This window comes from Staurois parvus, unplaced genomic scaffold (assembly GCF_062004578.1).
Source record: "Staurois parvus isolate SC_StPar_1 unplaced genomic scaffold, SC_StPar_1.0 ptg000081l, whole genome shotgun sequence".
In the NCBI taxonomy this organism is placed as follows: Eukaryota; Metazoa; Chordata; class Amphibia; order Anura; family Ranidae; genus Staurois; species Staurois parvus.
Genome location: NW_028317877.1, coordinates 14,704,254 through 14,724,487, shown reverse-complemented (window position 1 = coordinate 14,724,487; position 20,234 = coordinate 14,704,254). Strand labels below are relative to the sequence as shown.

The 20,234-nt window shown below is 40.0% G+C and overlaps 1 protein-coding gene across 1 annotated transcript in view; it reads left to right on the top strand.

Moving 5' to 3' along the window:
- The window catches only part of GALNT2 (polypeptide N-acetylgalactosaminyltransferase 2), a 177,950-nt gene that overhangs the window by 110,417 nt on the left and 47,299 nt on the right, over window positions 1-20,234 (top strand). Inside the window, exons 7-8 of the mRNA XM_089669800.1 lie at window positions 1,107-1,228; window positions 15,376-15,463. Coding sequence (XP_089525926.1) covers window positions 1,107-1,228; window positions 15,376-15,463 — 210 coding nt within the window. The remainder of the gene's footprint in view (window positions 1-1,106; window positions 1,229-15,375; window positions 15,464-20,234) is intronic.

Below are 20,234 nucleotides of genomic sequence, written 5' to 3'. Positions count from 1 at the left end.
TTGTGTTAATCACATTAATTGGTTTTGGGACATTTTTTTTTTTTTTTTAGGGGGGAGACCAGAATGATATGGAGGAAAGGGTAGGTGAGAAAAAATGTAATGTAATAACAATAAGAAGGGATCCATGAACAAGCATCTCCTATAATCAGATAAAAATATGGGTTAGGATACTGTCCCATATAGCTCCCCGATAAGACTCTGACACATGAAGGATAACGAGGTAAAAGGACTACCGCCTAAACAGGAGGTAATCGGGTACTCTCAACCATTGATTGTATCTGGAAGAGTACTTTAAAGTCATTCCTGTAAAACCTTTTCTGGTTTATTTCAGAGGCCTTGTTCCTAAGGGCCGCCGTAAGATCCTCCATCTCCTGGATAGCATTTACTCTGGCAAACCACTGCTGCACAGTAGGAGAGAGATACATACATTTCCATACACTGGTGATGCAGGCCTTAGCTGCATTAAATAGAAAATTTTTCTTATAATGTTTATGCGACATAGGGGTGAGGTGAAAAAAGATGGCCACTAGATTATCTGTCAAAGAGAAGCCCATTGTGTGATGTATAAACTCTAAGACTGGTCGCCAGAAGGTTTGTAAGGCCTGCAATCCCAACAGATGCAGGAATGTGCCGACCTGAGTTCCACATCGCCAGCAGCATGCAGGATGATGAGGATAGAGTTTGACTAGTTTTGCCAGTTTTCTGTACCGCCTGGTGACAACCTTATAAGTATAGAAGTAATTTCTTGATATTTATTACAAACCGATGACTTATGAGCAACATTAGAATTTTTTTTTTATCTCTACATAAACACAAATGCTCATATTGTCTTACCATGCATGTGTGTGCCTGTGGAACAAAGAAGTGGCAAGATACCCCCAATGTAGCCTAATCCTAGTCATCTGTCTGCTGCATACTGCTGGTAGCTACAGATATTGAGGATCATTGTTCAGTCCAGCCATACATACTGTCTTGAGGTGATCTCATAATTTGGGTACATTTTATGTTTTGTACTAACACGTGGTATTACCTTTTTTTTTGTTAAGTTCTTTTTATGGTATTCTTTGTGTGAGCGGGGCTAATAGTCTTGCTGTCTTTTATAACAGGTCTTATGCGTTCTCGTGTTAAAGGAGCAGATGCAGCTCAGTCCAAGGTTCTCACCTTCCTTGATAGCCATTGTGAGTGTAATGAGCATTGGTTGGAACCCCTCCTCGAAAGAGTTGCTGAGGTAACTTAAAAATAGTTTTTGGTAAAACATCTTGTTAATCTTTTCAAGTCCCAGGGTAATAGAACATTTTTTTTTTACCAGATCGACTTTTAATATTTTGGGATGCAGTTTTACTCAACAATATCTTTTTGACAGCTTTTGCATAATGCATTTCACACCATTTTCTAGGCAGAGATAGGGCTGCCATCTGGTCATTTTTTTTACATACTCTGAATATGTCTTGTTTTTGTTTTTTTATTTTTTGTAAACAAATGAAAAAAATGCACTTTTAGTTTCTATGTAATTGTATGTAACAGTTTTCTATAGTTTAATATTCAGAATATTTTCTCTAAATTATTATTTTTTCTTTATCCTGAGAACAGGGACACCAAAAACATGTAGGGTTTGATACACAGTTTTTCAAAATACATTTTCTATTACTGTGCATTATGTAGTTTTTATTATGATATTATTTTTTATTTACAGTGGATATAAAAAGTCTATACACTCCTGTTAAAATGGCAGGCTTCTGTGATGTCAAAAAATGAGACAAAGCTAAATCATTTCAGAACTTTTTCCACCTTTTTAATGTGACCTATAAACTGTACAACTCAATTGAAAAACAAACTGAAATCTTTTAGGGGGGTTGGGGGGAGTAAACATAAAATAACTAAAATAATGTGGTTGCATAAGTGTGCACACCCTCTTATAACTGAGGATGTAGCTGTGTTCAGAATTAAGCAATCACTTTCAAAATCATGTTAAATAGGAGTCAGTACCCACCTGCTATCATTTAAAGTGCCTCTGATTAACCCCAAATAAAGTTCAGCTGTTCTAGTAGGTCTTTCGTGACATTTTCTTAGTTGCATCCTACAGCAAAAGCCATGGTCCGCAGAGAGTTTCCAAAGAACCAGAGGGATCTCATTGTTAAAGGTATCAGTCAGGAGAAGGGTACAAAAGAATTTCCAAGGTATTAGCTATACCATGGAACACAGTGAAGACAGTCATCAAGTGGAGAAAATATGGTGCAACAGTGACATTACCAACAACTGGACGTCCCTCCAAAATTGATGAAAAAGGCGAGAAGAAAACTGGCCTGCAAAGCTGCCAAGTGGCCTACAGTAACATTAAAGGAGCTGCAGGAATATCTGGCAAGTACTGGCTGTGTGGTACATGTGACAACAATCTCCCGTATTCTTCTTATGTCTGGGCTATGGGGTAGAGTGGCAAGACAGAAGCCTTTTCTTATGAAGAAGAACATCCAAGCCCGGCTAAATTTTGCAATAACACATCTGAAGTCTCCCAAAAGCATGTTGGAAAATGTGTTATGGTCTGATGAAATCCAGGTTGAATTTTTTGGCCATAATTCCCAAAGATGTTTGGTTCAAAAACAACACTGCACATCACCAAAAGAACACCATACTCACAGTGAAGCTGTTTTTCTTCAGCTGGAACTGGGGCCTTAGTCAAGGTATAGAGCATTATGAACCGTTTGAAATACCAGGCAATATTGGCACAAAACCTTCAGGCTTGTGCTAGAAAGCTGTACATGAAGAGGAACTTAATCTTTCAGCATGACAACGACCCAAAGCATACATCCAAATCAACAAAGGAATGGCTTCACCAGAAGAATATTAAAATTTTGGAATGGCCCAGACTTGAATCCGATTGAAAATCTGTGGGGTGATCTGCAGAGGGCTGTTCACAGGAGATGCCCTCACAATCTGACAGATTTGGAGTGTTTTTGCAAAGAATAGTGGGCAAATATTGGCAAGTCAAGGTGTGCCATGCAGATAGACTCATACCCAAAAAGACTGAGTGCTGGAATAAAATCAAAAGGTGCTTAAAGAAAGTATTAGTTTAAGTCCTCATGCACACTGGACGTTTTTACAGCTGCTGTGTTTGGCTTTTGATGTTTTTTGACGTTTTTTTCTACAACTAGTAAACACCCCCACATGTTATCGTATGTGTCCATGCACACATAGACGGTAATCAACGTTGTTTGGCAGCCACTTTTTTTGGCTGGAAAAAAAACCCAGAACTAGTGTGTTTCTAGAGGAGTTGTTTAGCTGTAAAAATGCTCTAACACTGAAAAATGACGCGAAACGTGGTAAATCGCAGAAAAATGCTAAAGAAAAGCTGAAACGCTCACGATTTTAACGTGACTTTAACAGCTAACGTTACCAGCATTATCAAAACACCCAGTGTGCATGGAGCCTAAGGGTATGCACACTTGTGCAACCATAATATTTTAGTTTTTTAATTTTACTTCCCTCCACTTAAAAGATTTCAGTTTGTTGTTCAACTGAATTTTACAGTTTATAGGTTACATTAGGTTACATTAAAGGTGGACAAAGTTCTGAAATTATTTATCTTTGTCTCATTTTTTTCCATCAGAGACCTGACACTTTAACAGGGGTGTGTAGACTTTTTATATCCACTGTAACACAGTCTACCTTATCTTTTCACAGCTGGAAGCTGCTGTGAGCAAAGAGAAGCTTTTAAAATGTACCAGGGAACAATAAAGTTTGTTGCTGGACTGATTTGTTAAACATGGTGATCACATGCTCTGTCACCAGAGTAGTGGCAGGTCAGTTATGCAGAGTCTCCAGCCTGCTGCAACTGAAACTGGCAGGACTTTAAAACCCAGCTCCAGGAATTTAACTAAATTCATCATTGCAGTGCCTCCCCATTGCAAGGGTTAAATTCTCTTGGTCTTGGAGTGCATGAGTAAGGAGCAGGGAATAAGGTAAAATTGTCTTATTCCTAGTTCCAGCAGTGTCCCTTCAGCACTGTGACTGGTCCCCCTTTCCCTCGCCAAGCTGCTCTGTAAGCTGCAACCAGCTCTGCAGCCAACCAGAGTAGAGTCATAAGTAAGTACCTTTACTTTAAACCCTAGACATAAGGGGTATTTAACTCTTGCAGTGGGTTTAGTTAAAGCATGGTGATCACATGATCTGTCACCATTCCATTAGTGGTTACAGATCAGTTAGGATAGGTCCTCCTATTCTTTACAGCCAAGAGAGCTGCCATCTTAACCTCTGTTGGACCTACTGTTGCCATGGTGCTACATATGTGATCAGTTATGACACCAGCTATTTTTATGGTTGAAGTTGAGATGCCAGCTTCTTTGTTTGGGGCGACTTTACACTGTCCCACTGTGCTTTCAGAAAATGCACCAAAACCGTGGGACATAATAGTAGTCTATGGCAAAGCGCAGTTGACCCGCACCAATACTCTGAAATGCGGTCAAAGCACAGCAGATCAGTGTGAAGCTGCCCTAAAGGATTGAAGGCTTTGGTTACACTTAATTAATGGCCTCTTGGTACATATTCATTTACAATGGGGGTTGTCCAGGGGTTAGAGTGGTTGTAAACCTCTGAAAGGAGTGTGATTTCTGTCTGCTGCCTCTACCCTCTGCAACCTGCATGAGTCGCTTCTGACAGGTAATACCCACACCACAGAATCCTGGTGAGGGGGAGGAGAGCTCTAACACACAACCTGTGATTGACAGCCTCAGCTGTGCATGTTTCCCTTTGTGCTGTGGTGAAGAGGGGTGTGTCCATTCCTTCCACACCAGTCTCAGATTACACTCAGCTCTCCCTCTCTATGCTGTGCAATGTTTGACATCAGATCCCCACCCCCTGTTTGCTAGAGCTCAGAAATGCTGTGTAAACTGTACACTTTGCATGGATGTAGAGGACAGCTGACTGCAAATAAGCAGGTACAACTTATGTAGGGGAATTTGTTTAATTTCTGTGGATCACCTGAGGCCAGTCATTTTCACTGGGTATGTTTACATATTATTCTTTCACACATATGTAAAAAGAATTGGTTAATAAAACCTGTGAATACCATACATAATAAAGTGAATGATGCAGGGCACTGTATAAATATTACATTTAATGAGATTGTACACAATCTAAATAAGGAACACATCAATGTTTAAACTAATCATTTCATTAGTAAAACAATATAGAGAAAATCTCAGCTATTCAGTTGCCAAAATCTACAGGATCAAAGCAGTCAGTGACAGCCCAGTCTGATAGGTAGCAGCTGCGCAGAGTGTCAACTGGTAACTGCCTAGACTGATATACTTCAGGAAGGGGCATGTACAGATTGTGGGTAGGGAGAGGGTAAAGTAAACCTCTAAACTTTTTAGACATTGAAATGTCCTGCCTAATTGCTTCATACACTGCCCTAAAAAGTTAAAGGAGAACTTTGAAAACAATCTCAATGGGGAAAAAAAAATCTCATGCTGGATATCTATACTGATATGGACTGGGTAATGTGTTAGGAACATAAGAATGCCCCACTGTTTGATGGAAATGAAAATTCTCAACCTACAGAAGACTGAATTCAAAGACATCCCGAAAATCAAAGTGAAAAGTTGATTCAGCAGGCTAGTCCATTTTGCTGAAATTTCACTTCAGTAACTCAAAATGGTACTCCGTAGCTTGTATGTCCCCCTCGTGCTTGCATGCATGCCTGACAATGTCGGAGCATGCTCCTAATGAGACGACGGATGGTGTCCTGGGGTATTTCCTCCCAGATCTGGACTAGGGCATCTCTGAGCTCCTGGAGAGTTTGAGGTGCAACCTGGCGGCATCGAATGGACCAAAACATTATATCCCAGAGGTGTTCTATTGGATTTAGGTCAGGTGAGAGTGGGGCCATTCAATGGTATCAACGCCTTCATCCTCCAGGAAATGCCTGCATACTCTCGCCACATGAGGCTGGGTATTATCGTGCACCAGGAGGAACCCAGGACCTACTGCAGCATCGTAGGGTCTGACAATGGGTCCAAGGATTTCATTCTGATACCTAATGGCAGTCAGTGCCATTATCCAGCATGTAGAGGTTTGTGTGTCCCTCCCATAGATATGCCTCCCCAGACGATCACTGGTCCACTACCAAAATGGTCATGCTGAACAATGTTACAGGCAGTATAATGTTCTCCATGGCTTTCACGTCTGTCACATGTGTTCAGGGTGAACCTGCTCTCACCTGTGAAAAGCACAGGGTGCCAGTGACACACCTGCCAATTCTGGTATTCACTGGCAAATGCCAATCGAGCTCTATGGTGCTGGCAGTGAGCACAGGGCCCACTAGAGGACGTCGGGCCCTCAGGCCACCCTCATGAAGTCTGTTTCTGATTGTTTGGTCAGAGACATTCACACCAGTGGCCTGCTGGAGGTCATTTTGTAGGGCTCTGGCAGTACTCATCCTGTTCCTCCTTGCACAAAGGAGAAGATACTGGTCCTGCTGATGGGTTAAGGAGCTTCTATGGCCCTGTTTAGCTCTACTAGAGTAACTTCTTGTCTCCTAGAATCTCCTCCATGCTCTTAAGACTGTGATGGGAGACACAGCAAATATTCTGGCAATGGCACATATTGATGTGCCATCCTGGAGGAGTTGGACTGCCTGTGCAACCTCTGTAGGGTCCAGGTATCACATCATGCTACCAGTAATGACATTGACCCTAGCCAAATGCAAAATCAGTGAAAATCGCTGAGAAAAGATGAGTAGAGAAAAAAGAGTCAGTGGCCTCCACCTGTAAAACCATTCCTGTTTTGGGGATCGTCTCATTGTTGCCCATCTAGTGCATCTATTAATTTCATTAACACCAAAGCAGCTGAAACTGATTAACAACCCCCTCTGCTACTTAACTGACCAGATCAATATCCCAGGAGTTTAATTGACTTGATGCTATACTCTGATTAAAAAGTGTTCCTTTAATTTTTTTTAAACAGTGTATATTGTATGTAACCCTCTTCAATGGGTCTCTAAGTTTTTATTTCTATACATCCCTAAATTCTGTGCTAAGCCCTTTCATACTACTATACCTGTGATGATCCCACGATCGCTGCCACCATAATGTGATGATCGTGGCGTCAGACCCCAGACCTTCTCACCAAACTTGTGACCGAAGGACTAGCCAATATAAAACCGCGATGTCACGTGTTTAACAATGCCCAGCTGCACCCTGCACACCAATTTTCCAGCTAATTGGACCACAATCGGCGTACCTGCAGCACTTTGTTATAGTACCACTAACAGTTGACCATGGAATATTTAGTAGCAAGGAAATTTCACGGATGGACTTATTGCACAGACGGCAACCTATCATGGTACCACACTTGAATTCACGGAGCTCCTGAGAGCGGCCCATTCTTTCACAAATGTTTGTAGAAGCAGTCTGCATGCCTAGGTGCTTGATTTTATACACCTGTGGCCATGGAGGTGATTGGAAAACCTGAATCCAATGATTTGGAGGGTGTCCCAATACCATTTGGCAATATAGTGCATACAGCTTTGAGGCTGAAGGCACATTGACATACCAGAAAGTGCATTGCTAATTTTTAGGTTACTGCTAAGGCACAATTGACATTTCTGCATGTTTCCTATAACACTGGCAATATTCACTATGTAAATTCAGTTCTATTAAACTCTAAAATGTCTGACAATTTTACTTTAAAGGCTTCCAGTTCTGATATGGTTGTGCCACAGCATATAACATTAACTTGCTGTTGGAGGTTGGTGGATTCTTCTGCAGCCTTTGACACCAATATCTTAAGTTTGCTAACAGGAAAAGCATAAAATGTCAGTGTGGCCAAACAAAATGGTAAAATTAAAGCTATGTAGCACATTCAATTTGGTGATGGTTCAATTAAAGTTTAAAGGAACTCTGTCATAGGGGGGCTGCAATTGCTGGTCGCCTTCTGAAACGCTGCCTTGCTGATGTAATTACGCTAAACCTTGCAAATTCCTACATCTACCGCTGGTGGGAAGGATCCAGCTATACCCATGACAGATACTCACTGCCCACTCCCTGTTATTCATTTCCTTCATAATGTGATAGGTGATTTTATTAATAATATTGGGGTTTGCGGACATTTATTAGTGATTGTTCAAATTTCAGTTTAAGGCCTTGTTCACATGGTGATTACTTGTGTGCCTGTGCAGGGCCAGGTGTTGCAGGCATCCCCCTATCAGCAGTCCCATAAATGTTTGTTGGGACATGCTGCTGAACAGGCACACAGCTGCTGTGTCCCACAGTGACATCTGTGCGTGTGTGGTTGCTTGTCCCCTAACTTACTCATGGTGTATTTGGGGCTGCACACCTTCACAAATATCACATTGGGACACAGCAGCTTTGTCCGTATAGCCACGTATCCCAATACACATCTGTGGGACTACCGGCATGGGGATGCACGGAACACCTGTACATCTTATTGCTGCCAAAACATGGCAGTGCACTGGGCACGTGATTAATCAGAGCTTGAAAATGACTTTCTAAAGAAAAGGTGTCTGCCTTTTTTTATTCTACATCTTATGTGTGTACATCATAAACTAGCTTATTTTAGGCGTGCTCCAAGTATTCATTTAATGTTAATTGTCTCTGGCAGCCAGCTGTACTAGAGAAGATTAGAAGATTTGCGTAGATGATCCCGTTACATGATTTTATTAATAGCATTACCAATCCTGGCTTATTTTTCAGATTGCCTTTGATAACTGATAAATACTACTTGGCTTCCATTTATGACTTGTGTAGTGATAGTGTTAATGGTCACTGTGGTGCGTTCAGATTGTTTCACTGTAATGGGTCTAGAAAATTTTAATTACTATTGTATATTGTTATTTAGGCCTTCTGTCAACATGCTTTTGAGCTTGTCAATGACATCCATTTAACATCAGTTTGAGGTGCTTCTGAGATTATTTAGAATTCCTTGACAGGTGCATTTGACCTGCAGTTGTCCTCCTTCTGACTTGTATTTGACCTGTTTCAAGTGGTTTTTGCATTCTCAGACTTAAATAGGAATGCAAAACCCCCTTTTAGCAAAAAAAAAAAAAAAAGCTTGTTACCACTAGGAGATCATACATATGCCTTCAGATGAGTCATGCATAACAGATACTATCCTCAGTTTGGTAAATTCATGCAAAAAAGTAAAATTAAACTTTTGGTAGAGCTTTGTGGGATAACGTTGCCTATTCAACCTTGTTTTATTGTTACAATCCCAAGTCCAAAAAGTTGGAACTCTTTGTAATATCTACATAAAAAAAAGAATGCAGTGATTTTCAAAAATATGTTACAACTAATTTGGTTAATTGGCAACAGGTCAGTAACATGATTGAGTATAAAAAAATCATCTTGGTTGGTAAGAGTATCTCAGAAGTAAAGACGGGCAAAGGTTCACCAATCAGTGAAAAGCTGTCGAAAATTGTCAATTTCAGAATGTCCCTCAATGTAAAATTGTAAAGACTTTAAATAAATATATCATCCTCTACAGTACATAATATCAAAAGATTCCAAGAATGCTTTGATCTTTGGGCCCTCAGATGGCACTGCATTAAAACAGGCATGATTCTTTGATGGACATCACTCCATGTCCTTAAGAATAATTCCAAAATTGTTGTCTGTGAACACAGTTTGCTGTGGCATCCAAAAATGCAAGTTAAAGCTCTTTTGTGCAAAGAAGCTGTATCTAAACATGATCCACAAACAGGGCCATCATCTCTGGGCCAAAACTCATTTGAAATGGTCTGTTGCAAAGTGGAAACTGTTCTGTGGTCAGACGAATCAAAATTTGACATTTTTTTTTGGCAACCATGGACGAGAGGGACCTTCCTGCTTTTTATCTGCAATCAGATCAAAAGCCTGCATCTCTGATGGAAAAGGGGTGCATTAGTGTGTATGGAATGGATAGCCTGCACATGTGGAAAGGCACCATCCATGCTAAAGGATATATCCAGATTTTAGAGCAGCATATACTCAGGCAGGAATGGGACAACATTTCTCTCCAGACACCTGTCTGCCCAGTTTCCAGACGTTTACATTGTTAAAAGAAGAGGGGATGCAACACCATGGTAAACATGGCCCTGTCCAAACTTTTTTTTGGGATTGTACTTTGCTAGCTATTTGTTGCCCTGTCCCAACTTTTTTGAGGCGTGCTTAAAAATGACCTTATTTTTTTACATTAAAATGGAACATTTTTTAGTTTTTAAACATTTGATATGTTTTCTATTGTGAATAAAATAGGGGTTTATGAGATTTGCAAATCGTTGCATTCCATTTTTATGTAGTTTTACAGGGTCCCTCTTTTTGGAATTAGGATTGTTTTATGGCTTACCAGTACTTAGATGTGATACCTTTTTATTAGTATTCTTTTTTTAAATGCTTCTCCTTTTTACTTGTTTTTTTTGCTAGCAACTCACTTCCTGTCCTAGTGTGGTAACTATCAATCGCCGTACTGTATATATGGAGGAACATTCACACCGTAGGCCAGCCTTTTTCAACCAAGGGTGCCTTCTGTTTTCTTCAGGGGTGCCTTCTGTTTTCTTCAGGGGTGCCTTGGCAAAATGCCTAAAAATTGCCCCAAAATTGTATACAATCCAGCATATGGATCAAGCCTGCCTTTCAGTTACATAAAGCTACATGTGGTTTTCATTGTGCATCATTAGAACCTTCCAGCTACTGGAGTCCTAACAACCAATGATGTTAAGGGGTGATAAGAAAGACATCAGGCGCCTGCACAGCATTCTTGTTTGCCCCTCTCCTGCCCATCTCCATCAGTAATAGATCACATTAGCTTAGTGATCGAGAGAAAATGAGAGCGAAGAGAAACACTGGAATACTAGTCAGTAACAGTGTGCAAAAGTTTATTTGCTTTGGAAGAATAAATCACCTATAATGTTGTCTTGCGTATGTGCATGTTGCTGCATCATAAAAATACTACTAGTTGAATTTTTTTACATTTTAGAATGGGGTTCCTCCTTGATTGTCCATATTTTTAAAGGATGTCTTGACTGAAAAAAAGTTGAAAAACACTGCCCAAGGCAACTCTTCTGATTTGATCTTCAAATTTTCTCCATTACCTAGGCAGTATTCTTTAGTTCAAAGAATATAGCTGGAAAGGTTTTAGTTAAATGCAAAGGAAATTACAAAAACACTAGTTTTCTGGCAGGAGCAGCATTTTTTAATTGCTTCCTGACCACCCTATGAATGGTAGGTGTATTGTAACACTGAGAGACAGAATAGCAACAAAAAATTCAAAAGAAATGCATGTCTAACAAATTATGCACTGATTTGCATGTTCGTGAGGGAAATACATATTTGATCTCCTATCATTCAGCAGGATTTCTGGCTACCAGATGTCTTTCATATAGGTAACAAGCTGAGATTAGAAGCAGTCTCTTAAAGGGAGTGCTGCTAATCTCATTTTGTTACCTATATAAAAGACACCTGTCCACAGGAGCAATCAAACAATCGGATCCCAAACTCTCCACCATGGCAAAGAGCTGTCCAAGGATGTCGGGGACAAGATTGTAGACCTACACAAGGCTGGACTGGGCTACCAAACTATCGCCAAGCAGCTTGGTGAGAAGGTGCCAACAGTTGGTGCAATCATTCGCAAATGGAAGAAACACAAAACAGCTGTCAATCTCCCTAGGTCTGGTGCACCGTGCAAGATCTCACCTCATGGAGTGTCAATGATCATGAGAACAGTGAGGAATCATCCCAGAACTACCACAGTCACCAAGAAAACAATTGGTAACACACTACGCCGACAAGGATTGAAATCCTGCAGTGCCCGCAAGGTCCCTCTGCTCAAGAAAGCACATGTCCAGGCCCGTCTGAAGTTTGCCACTGAACATCTGAATGATGCAGAGGAGGACTGGTTGAAAGTGTTGTGGTCAGATGAGACCAAAATCAAGCTCTTTGGCATCAACTCAACTCGCCGTGTTTGGAGGAGGAGGAATGCTGCCTATGACCCCAAGAACACCATCCCAACTGTCAAACATGGTGGTGGAAACATTCTGCTTTGGGGGTGTTTTTCTGCTAAGGGGACAGCACAACTGCACCTCATCAAAGGGATGATGGACAGGGCAATGTACCATCAAATTTTGGGTGAGAACCTTCTTCCCTCAGCCAGGGCATTGAAAATGGGTCGTGGATGGGTGTTCCAGCATGACAATGACCCAAAACACACGGCCAAGGCAGCAAAGGAGTGGCTCAAGAAGAAGCACATTAAGGTCCTGGAGTGGCCTAGCAAGTCTCCAGACCTTAATCCGATTGAAAATCTGTGGAGGGAGCTGAAAGTTCGAGTTACCAAACGTCCGCCACCAAACCTTAATGACTTAGAGAGGATCTGCCAAGAGCAGTGGGCCAAAATCCCTCCTGAGATGTGTGTAAACCTGATGGCCAACTACAGGAGATGTCTGACCTCAGTACTTGGTGGAAAATCCCTCGTTGGCAATCACAAAGTCATGTTTGTGAAGGGGATCAAATACTTATTTCCCTCATGAACATTCAAATCAGTGCATAATTTGTTAGAAATGCATTTCTTTTGAATTTTTTGTTGCTATTCTGTCTCTGTGTTACAATACACCGACCATTCGATTTTTAGACAGATCATTTCTTTGTAAGTGGGAAAACATTCAAAATCAGCAGGGGATCAAATACTTATTTCCTTCACTGTATACTAGCATTTGTAGATGCTAGAACTTTCACGTAAACCAATTAATTTACACGTATTGGGATTTTTTTTGCAAAAACATGTAGCAGAATCCATTTTGGCCTAAATTTATGGAGAAATTTTGCTTTTTTAAATGTTTTACTATGTTTTATAGGAAATAGTAAAAAATATTGTTTTTTGGGTTTTTTTTTTTTTCAAAATTGTCAGTCTTTTTTTTGTTTATAGCGCAAAAAATAAAAAATGCAGAGGCTATAAAATACCACTGAAAGAAAGCTCCATTTGTGGTGAAAGAGGAACATAAATTTAATTTGGGTGCAGCATTGCATGACCACGCAATTGTCAGTTAAAATAACGCAGCGCCGTATCCCAAAAAATGGCCTGGTCAGGAAGAGGGGGGGGGGGGGGTAAATCCTCTGGAGGGCAAGTGGTTAATTTTTTAATGAAATTTAACTAGCCTGATATAAAAAAATTAATGAAGCCACCACAATTAAGGGCTGGTAGACTGCGATATATGATACATCTTCAAAAAGTTTCTGCAATTTTATACATATAATAGAGTTAGAAAAAAGTGTGGTAACTTTTTGAGGAGTCCTCGTAGTACATTTATTGTTCTTGGGTTTAGATAAATTTAAAAACCTGCACTGCCTCATTTATTTCTTACAGAGGTTGTCCATCAGATAACAGAATTTACTTTTTTGATCTTCATTTCTTTTCTGGGAGGTGAAGCTATTTATTGATTTGATTTCCCATCTGGAAAAAAGCCATCACACTTAAAAGATAAAGGTATCAGTATACCTAATGTGAAGGACATACAAGCTCTGCACAGCAGTTTTACAATTCTTTTTTTCCCAGTATAACAATCCAAACTGTCAGAATATTCCCAAATGCACCTTTAGAGACTACAGCTCCCTTACCAATCTCACAATGCAGGACTTCTACATTGTGCATAATCTTAAATGCCTTTCCCTTCATTGCTCTTTGTTGTTGGGAAAATCTGGCTAGTGTCTATTTTGCTGAAATTCTTTTTGGCCAGAGATGTAAAAATGTTTGTAAAACCAACTTTTATTATATTACTTAGCAGATCTTTAATGTGATGGCTTTTTTTTTTATTTTAGGCTTTCGTTCTGTTTTTTTCTTTCTTTTTTTTTTTTTTACCTGTTCATCCTGCCAGTAAGGCTGTTGTTTTTCAGCAGAAGAAGCTGCCCTGTAGTTAGTGTTGAGACAGACCATGTAATACTGACAGGAGTACTTCAATGGTCCACTTTTTTTATTCTATTATGTTAAACTCATCCCAAAAGCAACAAAACTGTTTGCTGTAGCTGCTTAAAAAGTGTTGGCTGGAATTTGGCTTCGATTTGTTTAGTGTATCTAAATCTACTACACTACCATCCTGCCATGACTGACTTTGCTGTTATAAAAAGTTGTCTATCTTGCTAATGCAGCCAACACTTCCAAGAATTGGTACACTGTAATAAAAAAAAAAACGCTTAAATGAAAGAAAACATTTCTAATAAGATCTTTCTTATCTAGTCTTAAATAGAAAGATTTATACAAATTCTAGCATAACATAAAACTATAAAATGATCGTTTTCATTGGACATGGGAGACTGGAGAGCCACCATATTCTGTCCACAGAGTTCTTCCTGTCTTTACAACATTGACTGTGGTACTTCTACAAACAATTACGAAACTCCTATGCTTCAGTGCAATATCAAAGAATGTGGTTCAATAGTCCCATAGACTAATTGATTTCAAGAGGTGGCACAGGTCTTGCTGTCCTCAGAGGACTGAGGGTGTCCTCATTTCACTAGAAATAACAATAAAGAAAATAGGGCTCTCCGACCTAGTAAATTACCAAAGACACCATTTATTGAAAATAAAAATATCTAAAATGTTTACTCACAAACTTGTGTGAAGTACAGGCATATATTCGAACATAGAGACCGCCTATGCGTTTCGAGGGACGGACACTCTTCCTATGGTAATGACTTTACTTTGGCTCTAAGGAAGAGGATCTGTCCCTCGAAACGCATAGGCCATTTTGGACACCACGCAGACTTCCCACTCATGTGGTATCATAAACTTTGATGCGGCCTCGCTATATTCTAATATATGCCTGTATTTCACACAAGTTTGTGAGTAGACATTTTATATATTTTTATTCTCTATAAATGGTGTCTTTGGTAATGCTTTAGGCCAGTACACCCTATTTTCTGTATTGTTATTTCTAATGAAATGAAGATACCCATAGTCCTGTGAGGTCAGCAAGACCCGTGCCACCTCTGTGAAAACAGCTTTATTGATTAAGAAATTCTTGTGTGGGCTGTATTTTTCGATACATTGCATTTCTGGCTTGTGACATTTTTCTTATATTGAGTGATTTTGTGGAAAACAGTCCTTTTCTTTCTGAAGTGTTTGACAATGAGGTATGGAGTTGATATGTCACCTCCTCTTTGCCTGTTTTAATCCACTAAGTGTTGCACTGCCATTCCTCAATTGCATACATTGTCTGTGTTTCTTGGGTGGTAGCAGTGCAGCCCCATGCCACGGCTGGCCACTGGCTTTAAAAGTAAACGGAGTGAGTTAGGGGATGTTAAAAACATTAAAAATAAAAGTTTTCTAAATGCTACAGTTGCTATGTTAAAAATGTCTAGTCTGTACTAATTTATTTTTTTTTTATACATCTTTCAGGATAAAACTAGAGTTGTATCTCCAATAATTGATGTGATTAATATGGACAACTTTCAATATGTTGGGGCATCGGCAGATTTAAAAGGAGGTATGTAGCATGTTAAATACTGGAGATTTCAAATTTGGTGTTCTAAATATTTGCATTTGCCGTTCTAATAAAGCCAAGCAAGAAAGCTTTCTCCTCCTGTGTTCTCATTGTTACAACTCAGAATTGATCACTGAGAATAAAAATGATGAAACTGATCAGCTAGTTGACCCTGTTAACTTTTTGAAAACCAACTGAATGTTCCCAAATCAAACCTTTTGCCAATTAAAAATCTACCCATGTATTGCCAGCCAAAGACCTCAATGAAATTGGTTCTGTCGGTGTGTGGAGGGTGGGAAGTCAGTTACAGAGAACCTGAGTTCTTTAAATACAGTGCCCTTAGTTGTATGCCACTACCACCAAGTAACACAGAGCCTAACATGCAGGAACATTTTATGACACTAATTAATATCCAATTCAAATTCCTATTCAATTATTTTATCTACAGTGGTAGTAAACACCCCTTCTCACTTGTATCTACAGGGAAGCTTATAATAAAGCTTACCTGTTGGTACAAGGAATATCTCTAGATATGCACCATTTAGGAGATATTTGCTACTTCTGCAGCCATTGATGTCACTGGCGCATGTGCAGTGCACACTGAAAGGATGGCATGCTGTCCCTTTAGAGCTCTGTGCCACAGCCGTGAGTCCCATGCGCATGTGTCATTGCGACTCAGCCATTCAAACGGCCATGACCCGTGAATCCAGAAGGAAGACCGGATGAAGATGGAAGCCCTGTCAGCGGTGACAGTGCACAGCTAAAGGGCTTTGAAATGAGGCAAGTTTTTTCATATTATACTAGTATGTGATGCATTCTAGCAGATTATGCTCCTAACTTGCAGGGGAAGATTTTTTAAACGCCTTTACTACAGCTTGAAAGACAATTTATATAGGGTAGTTGTTGCGGAGGGAAAAAAAAGCAATTTGCTTCACTAAGCTGACTTTCTGTCTAGTCTGTTCATGAAAGTGAGCTATGCAGCAATCAGCTTATGCATAGCCTCACCAGACCAAAATGATGTAATGCAGTAGAAGGCATTAAGCTAAAGTAAAGTTAAGGCAATCATAAGATTATTACAGTCTTACCAGTGGTAACCATTTGTACCTCTGCATATAGGATTATTTACTTTTACAAGGCAACTAGTGTTTCAGGTTTGGTGCATTCTTTCCTATTTGAATATCTACATCCTTGAATAAATGGATCCCCATTTGCAATCAATTAACAATGCTGTACTTTCTGAAAGGGTATTATGGCTTAAGATAAATTAATTACACCTACATAATGTGTCTATTTGGTACAGACAAATCATTTGAGAATGAACAGGTTTAAAGGGAATATATTTACTTTTATTATGTTCAGGATTACAAATTTTTTATCGGGTAAATATGAAAATGTTCGTATGGATTTCATATTCCATCTTTCTAATTATCAAGCGTAGCTCTAAGCTGCTTTCCATGTTTACCAAGATGATCTTAACTGCTGTGCTAAAAAGGAAAAAAAAAAAAATTCTTGCCAATAGGTGGAGCCCTAGACTTGAACCACTTCCCATCCGGCCCATGGACATAAACGGCCAGACGGGAGCAGTGCAGGAGCGGGTGGCCGTTTATAAACGTCCTCCTGCTTCCGTGCCTTTGCACACTCAGTGGGAGCGCACGGCACTGCAATCCGGTGCCTGCTGTGTCCAGAGGACACAGCGGAACACCGATCGCTGTACGGGACCTCACGGTCCTAATTCATGTGATCACTGATTGGCCAATCAATGATCACATGAGCAATAGTAAACGAGATATCACTTGCTGACATCATTGCTTACTACTAGTGAAATCTGTGAATAATCACGGAGGTCACATGGTACAAGGCTATTCACAACAGCCTCGTACCATGTCACAAGCTGTGACCAATCACAGCTCTCACAGTATTTCTCAATGACTACAAGAATGCAGCCAGAGAGGAGAAATGATTGCTTTTACAGCCGTTATGGGTGTAAAAGCAATCCGTGTAAAAAAAAAAAAAAAATCTTCATCACCCCATACAAGTAGTACAGTGTCACAGCTAATTGGAGGGAAGAGACACACCCTCTTCCACCCAGCTCACAGGAACAGAGCTGAGGCTGTTAACTATTAGCTGGAGGTTCCTTACTTGTCACCATTTTTCTCTTGGTGTCAGGAAAACTTGTCAGAAGTGACTCCAGCTGATAGCAGAGGAAAAAAGCAGCAGACAAAGTGACACTTTGCTATAGTGCTATAGAGGGATATGCTTTGTTCATATGTCATGTCTGAGGTTTACAGCCACTTTAAGTACATCTTTGTGATGAAAATATGTAGTTTTTAAATTAAAATGTTACTAAACCCAGGACAATGCAGTCACTATATCTGTTTTCCCACAGTACACAGAACATGGAAATGCAGTTATTTTAGTAAATCTAAACTGGTAAATATCGTTTCTCATCAGCAGTTAGGGCTCGTTCACGCTTGACTCATTTCTAACTCTTGCCAAACGCCCCTATAGCGTTTCACAGGTGGTAGACAGGCGTTTGGCAGCGTTAAAAATGCTTCCCAAACACCTTATGCGTTTGATAGGCTTTTGCCAAGCATTAAAACCGCACCACAAATGCCTAGAACGACGTTAAATGGTATTAACGCCTTGAAAACGCCCTGTAATCGTCTGCAGGCGTTTGAGGAGCGGCACCATAGACTTGAATGGGAGGCTTCAACTCATCCTGATTCGACGTGTCAGTTTTGCCGCGACGCTAACGCTTCAGTGTAAATAGCACTGTGTGCTGCCATGTGCATAATTTTCATAGGCGTTTTGAGAACCTTTAAAATGCTTCCCAAACACCTGTCTGACGCTTGCTGACAAAGCTAGTGTGAATGTAGCCTTAGAGCAGTCTTGTGACTTCTGTCAGTGTCCAATTGAGCACTAGTTAAAGCTTGTAAGAGGAGTTTTCCATTTCCCCAGATTGTCCTATGAGGCTGCAGAACCCCTGACCCTCTGTCTGGACAGTGCTGATTGGCCCTGTGCTGATCACATGCACTCTCCCAAGAGCAAAAAAAACTCTAGCAATACACACCAAACTGAGCATGTGCAGCCTGCCCCAGATATATTGGGAACAGTAGAAGTAGGGAATTATCAGAAAAGGCAGGATCAAACCTCCTTTTTACACAATGTAGAAGATTAGCCCTTCGGTTCCATAGTGAGTATAACAAGCATGCTTTGCTGCATATACAGAGTGATTTTACTGTTGTGGATTTAGTAACACCTTAAAACAGTGAATCCAGCATTTGTAATAATTGTTGAACACAAATATCCTTGTGTAGCTTATCCATTTTTTTTTTTTTTTTTATCCAGCCTGGTTATACCTCAGTGGCCTTTCTAAAAGGGGAAGGTGAAAAGGATGTCCAGATGAGATTGTAATTTTAAATAAGATTATATAGGGTCTGACAGTCTTATCCATGAAGTCAGACAGTAGGATTTGCTCCAGGGAGTAAGCTAGTTCCATACAAAGAGTGTTACTTTGAACTTGAATATGCATGACAAGTAAGGCTAATAGCGGTGGGAGCTGAAGGTGTTTTAAGCTGCTTGGCCATATGAAGTGGCGATTTGCAATTTATGCAACCACATCCATGACTCATTTTAAGGCTGAACTCCGGGATAAACCAGCCTGGTCTAAATACATGAGATATGTGTACAGTATTATTAAATCTTGGTATGTTTTGTGTGTTACTTCTAGATTTGCGCAGTAAGCTAGCATAAAGCATTTCCCTGTGCAGGAACATCTGTAGTACAGACTGGTCACTGCTACTCTCTTCTTGTGCATGGTGACTGGTCTTTATCAGTCCCCTCCTGTAGATTTCTGTAGACAGCCTGAAGTAGGTGGACCTGCTGGGTCCCTCTCACAGCTCTACTCCACGTATGTACAGCAAAGTGATGATGCGCAATCTAGTGATAGGAATGGATTCACCAAGAGATCACATAGCTTCTTTTTCCTCATTTTGTACATATTAGCATAGGGGTTTGCTGTGTATGAAGGGTTGTACGTATATCCAGGGACGGATTTTACCCTGTGCCTATTCACGAAGTATAGAACTAGTGGATTGTAATTTAAGTTCACTTGCATGTACAGGTGTACCTCGGTTTACGAATGCCTCAACGTAATTTTTGGTTTATGAATGAAAATCCATTGAAAATAATGCCTTGGTTTATGAATTTTTTACAAATTGTTTTCGCAATACGAAGTGTATGTCAGTGCCGATTTGTAAATGCAATTGCCAGCTTTTTTTTTTCTTCACTATAGCTCACAGAATTAGCTGTTGCTTTCCCCGGAGCTAAAGAATACTTTGTTTCTTTTATCTCAGGAAAATAAACTAAAAGGAAACTTTCTTTCTTTTAGCTGGACGGAAAGTGACAGCTGATTCTCTGAGCTAGTGAAGAAAAAAAAAAAAAGTGCTAATTACATTTAAAAACCAGCACTGACCTATAGTGATAGCGACTTTTTCTTTTTACTTTTTTCTGACTTCCGGAACAAATTAATTGGTTTTCAATGCACTCCTATGGGAAACCGCGTTTCGGTTTACAAATTTTTTACGAATTTGTTTCGCAATACGAAGTGTCTGTCGGTGCTGATTTTTAAATGCAATTGCTGGCTTTTTTTTTTTTTCACTATAGCTCAAAGAATTAGCTGTCACTTAGCAGAGCTAAAGGATACTTTGTTTCTTTTATCTCGGGAAACAAACTAAAAGGAAACATTGTTTCTTTTAACTCGGGGAAATAAACT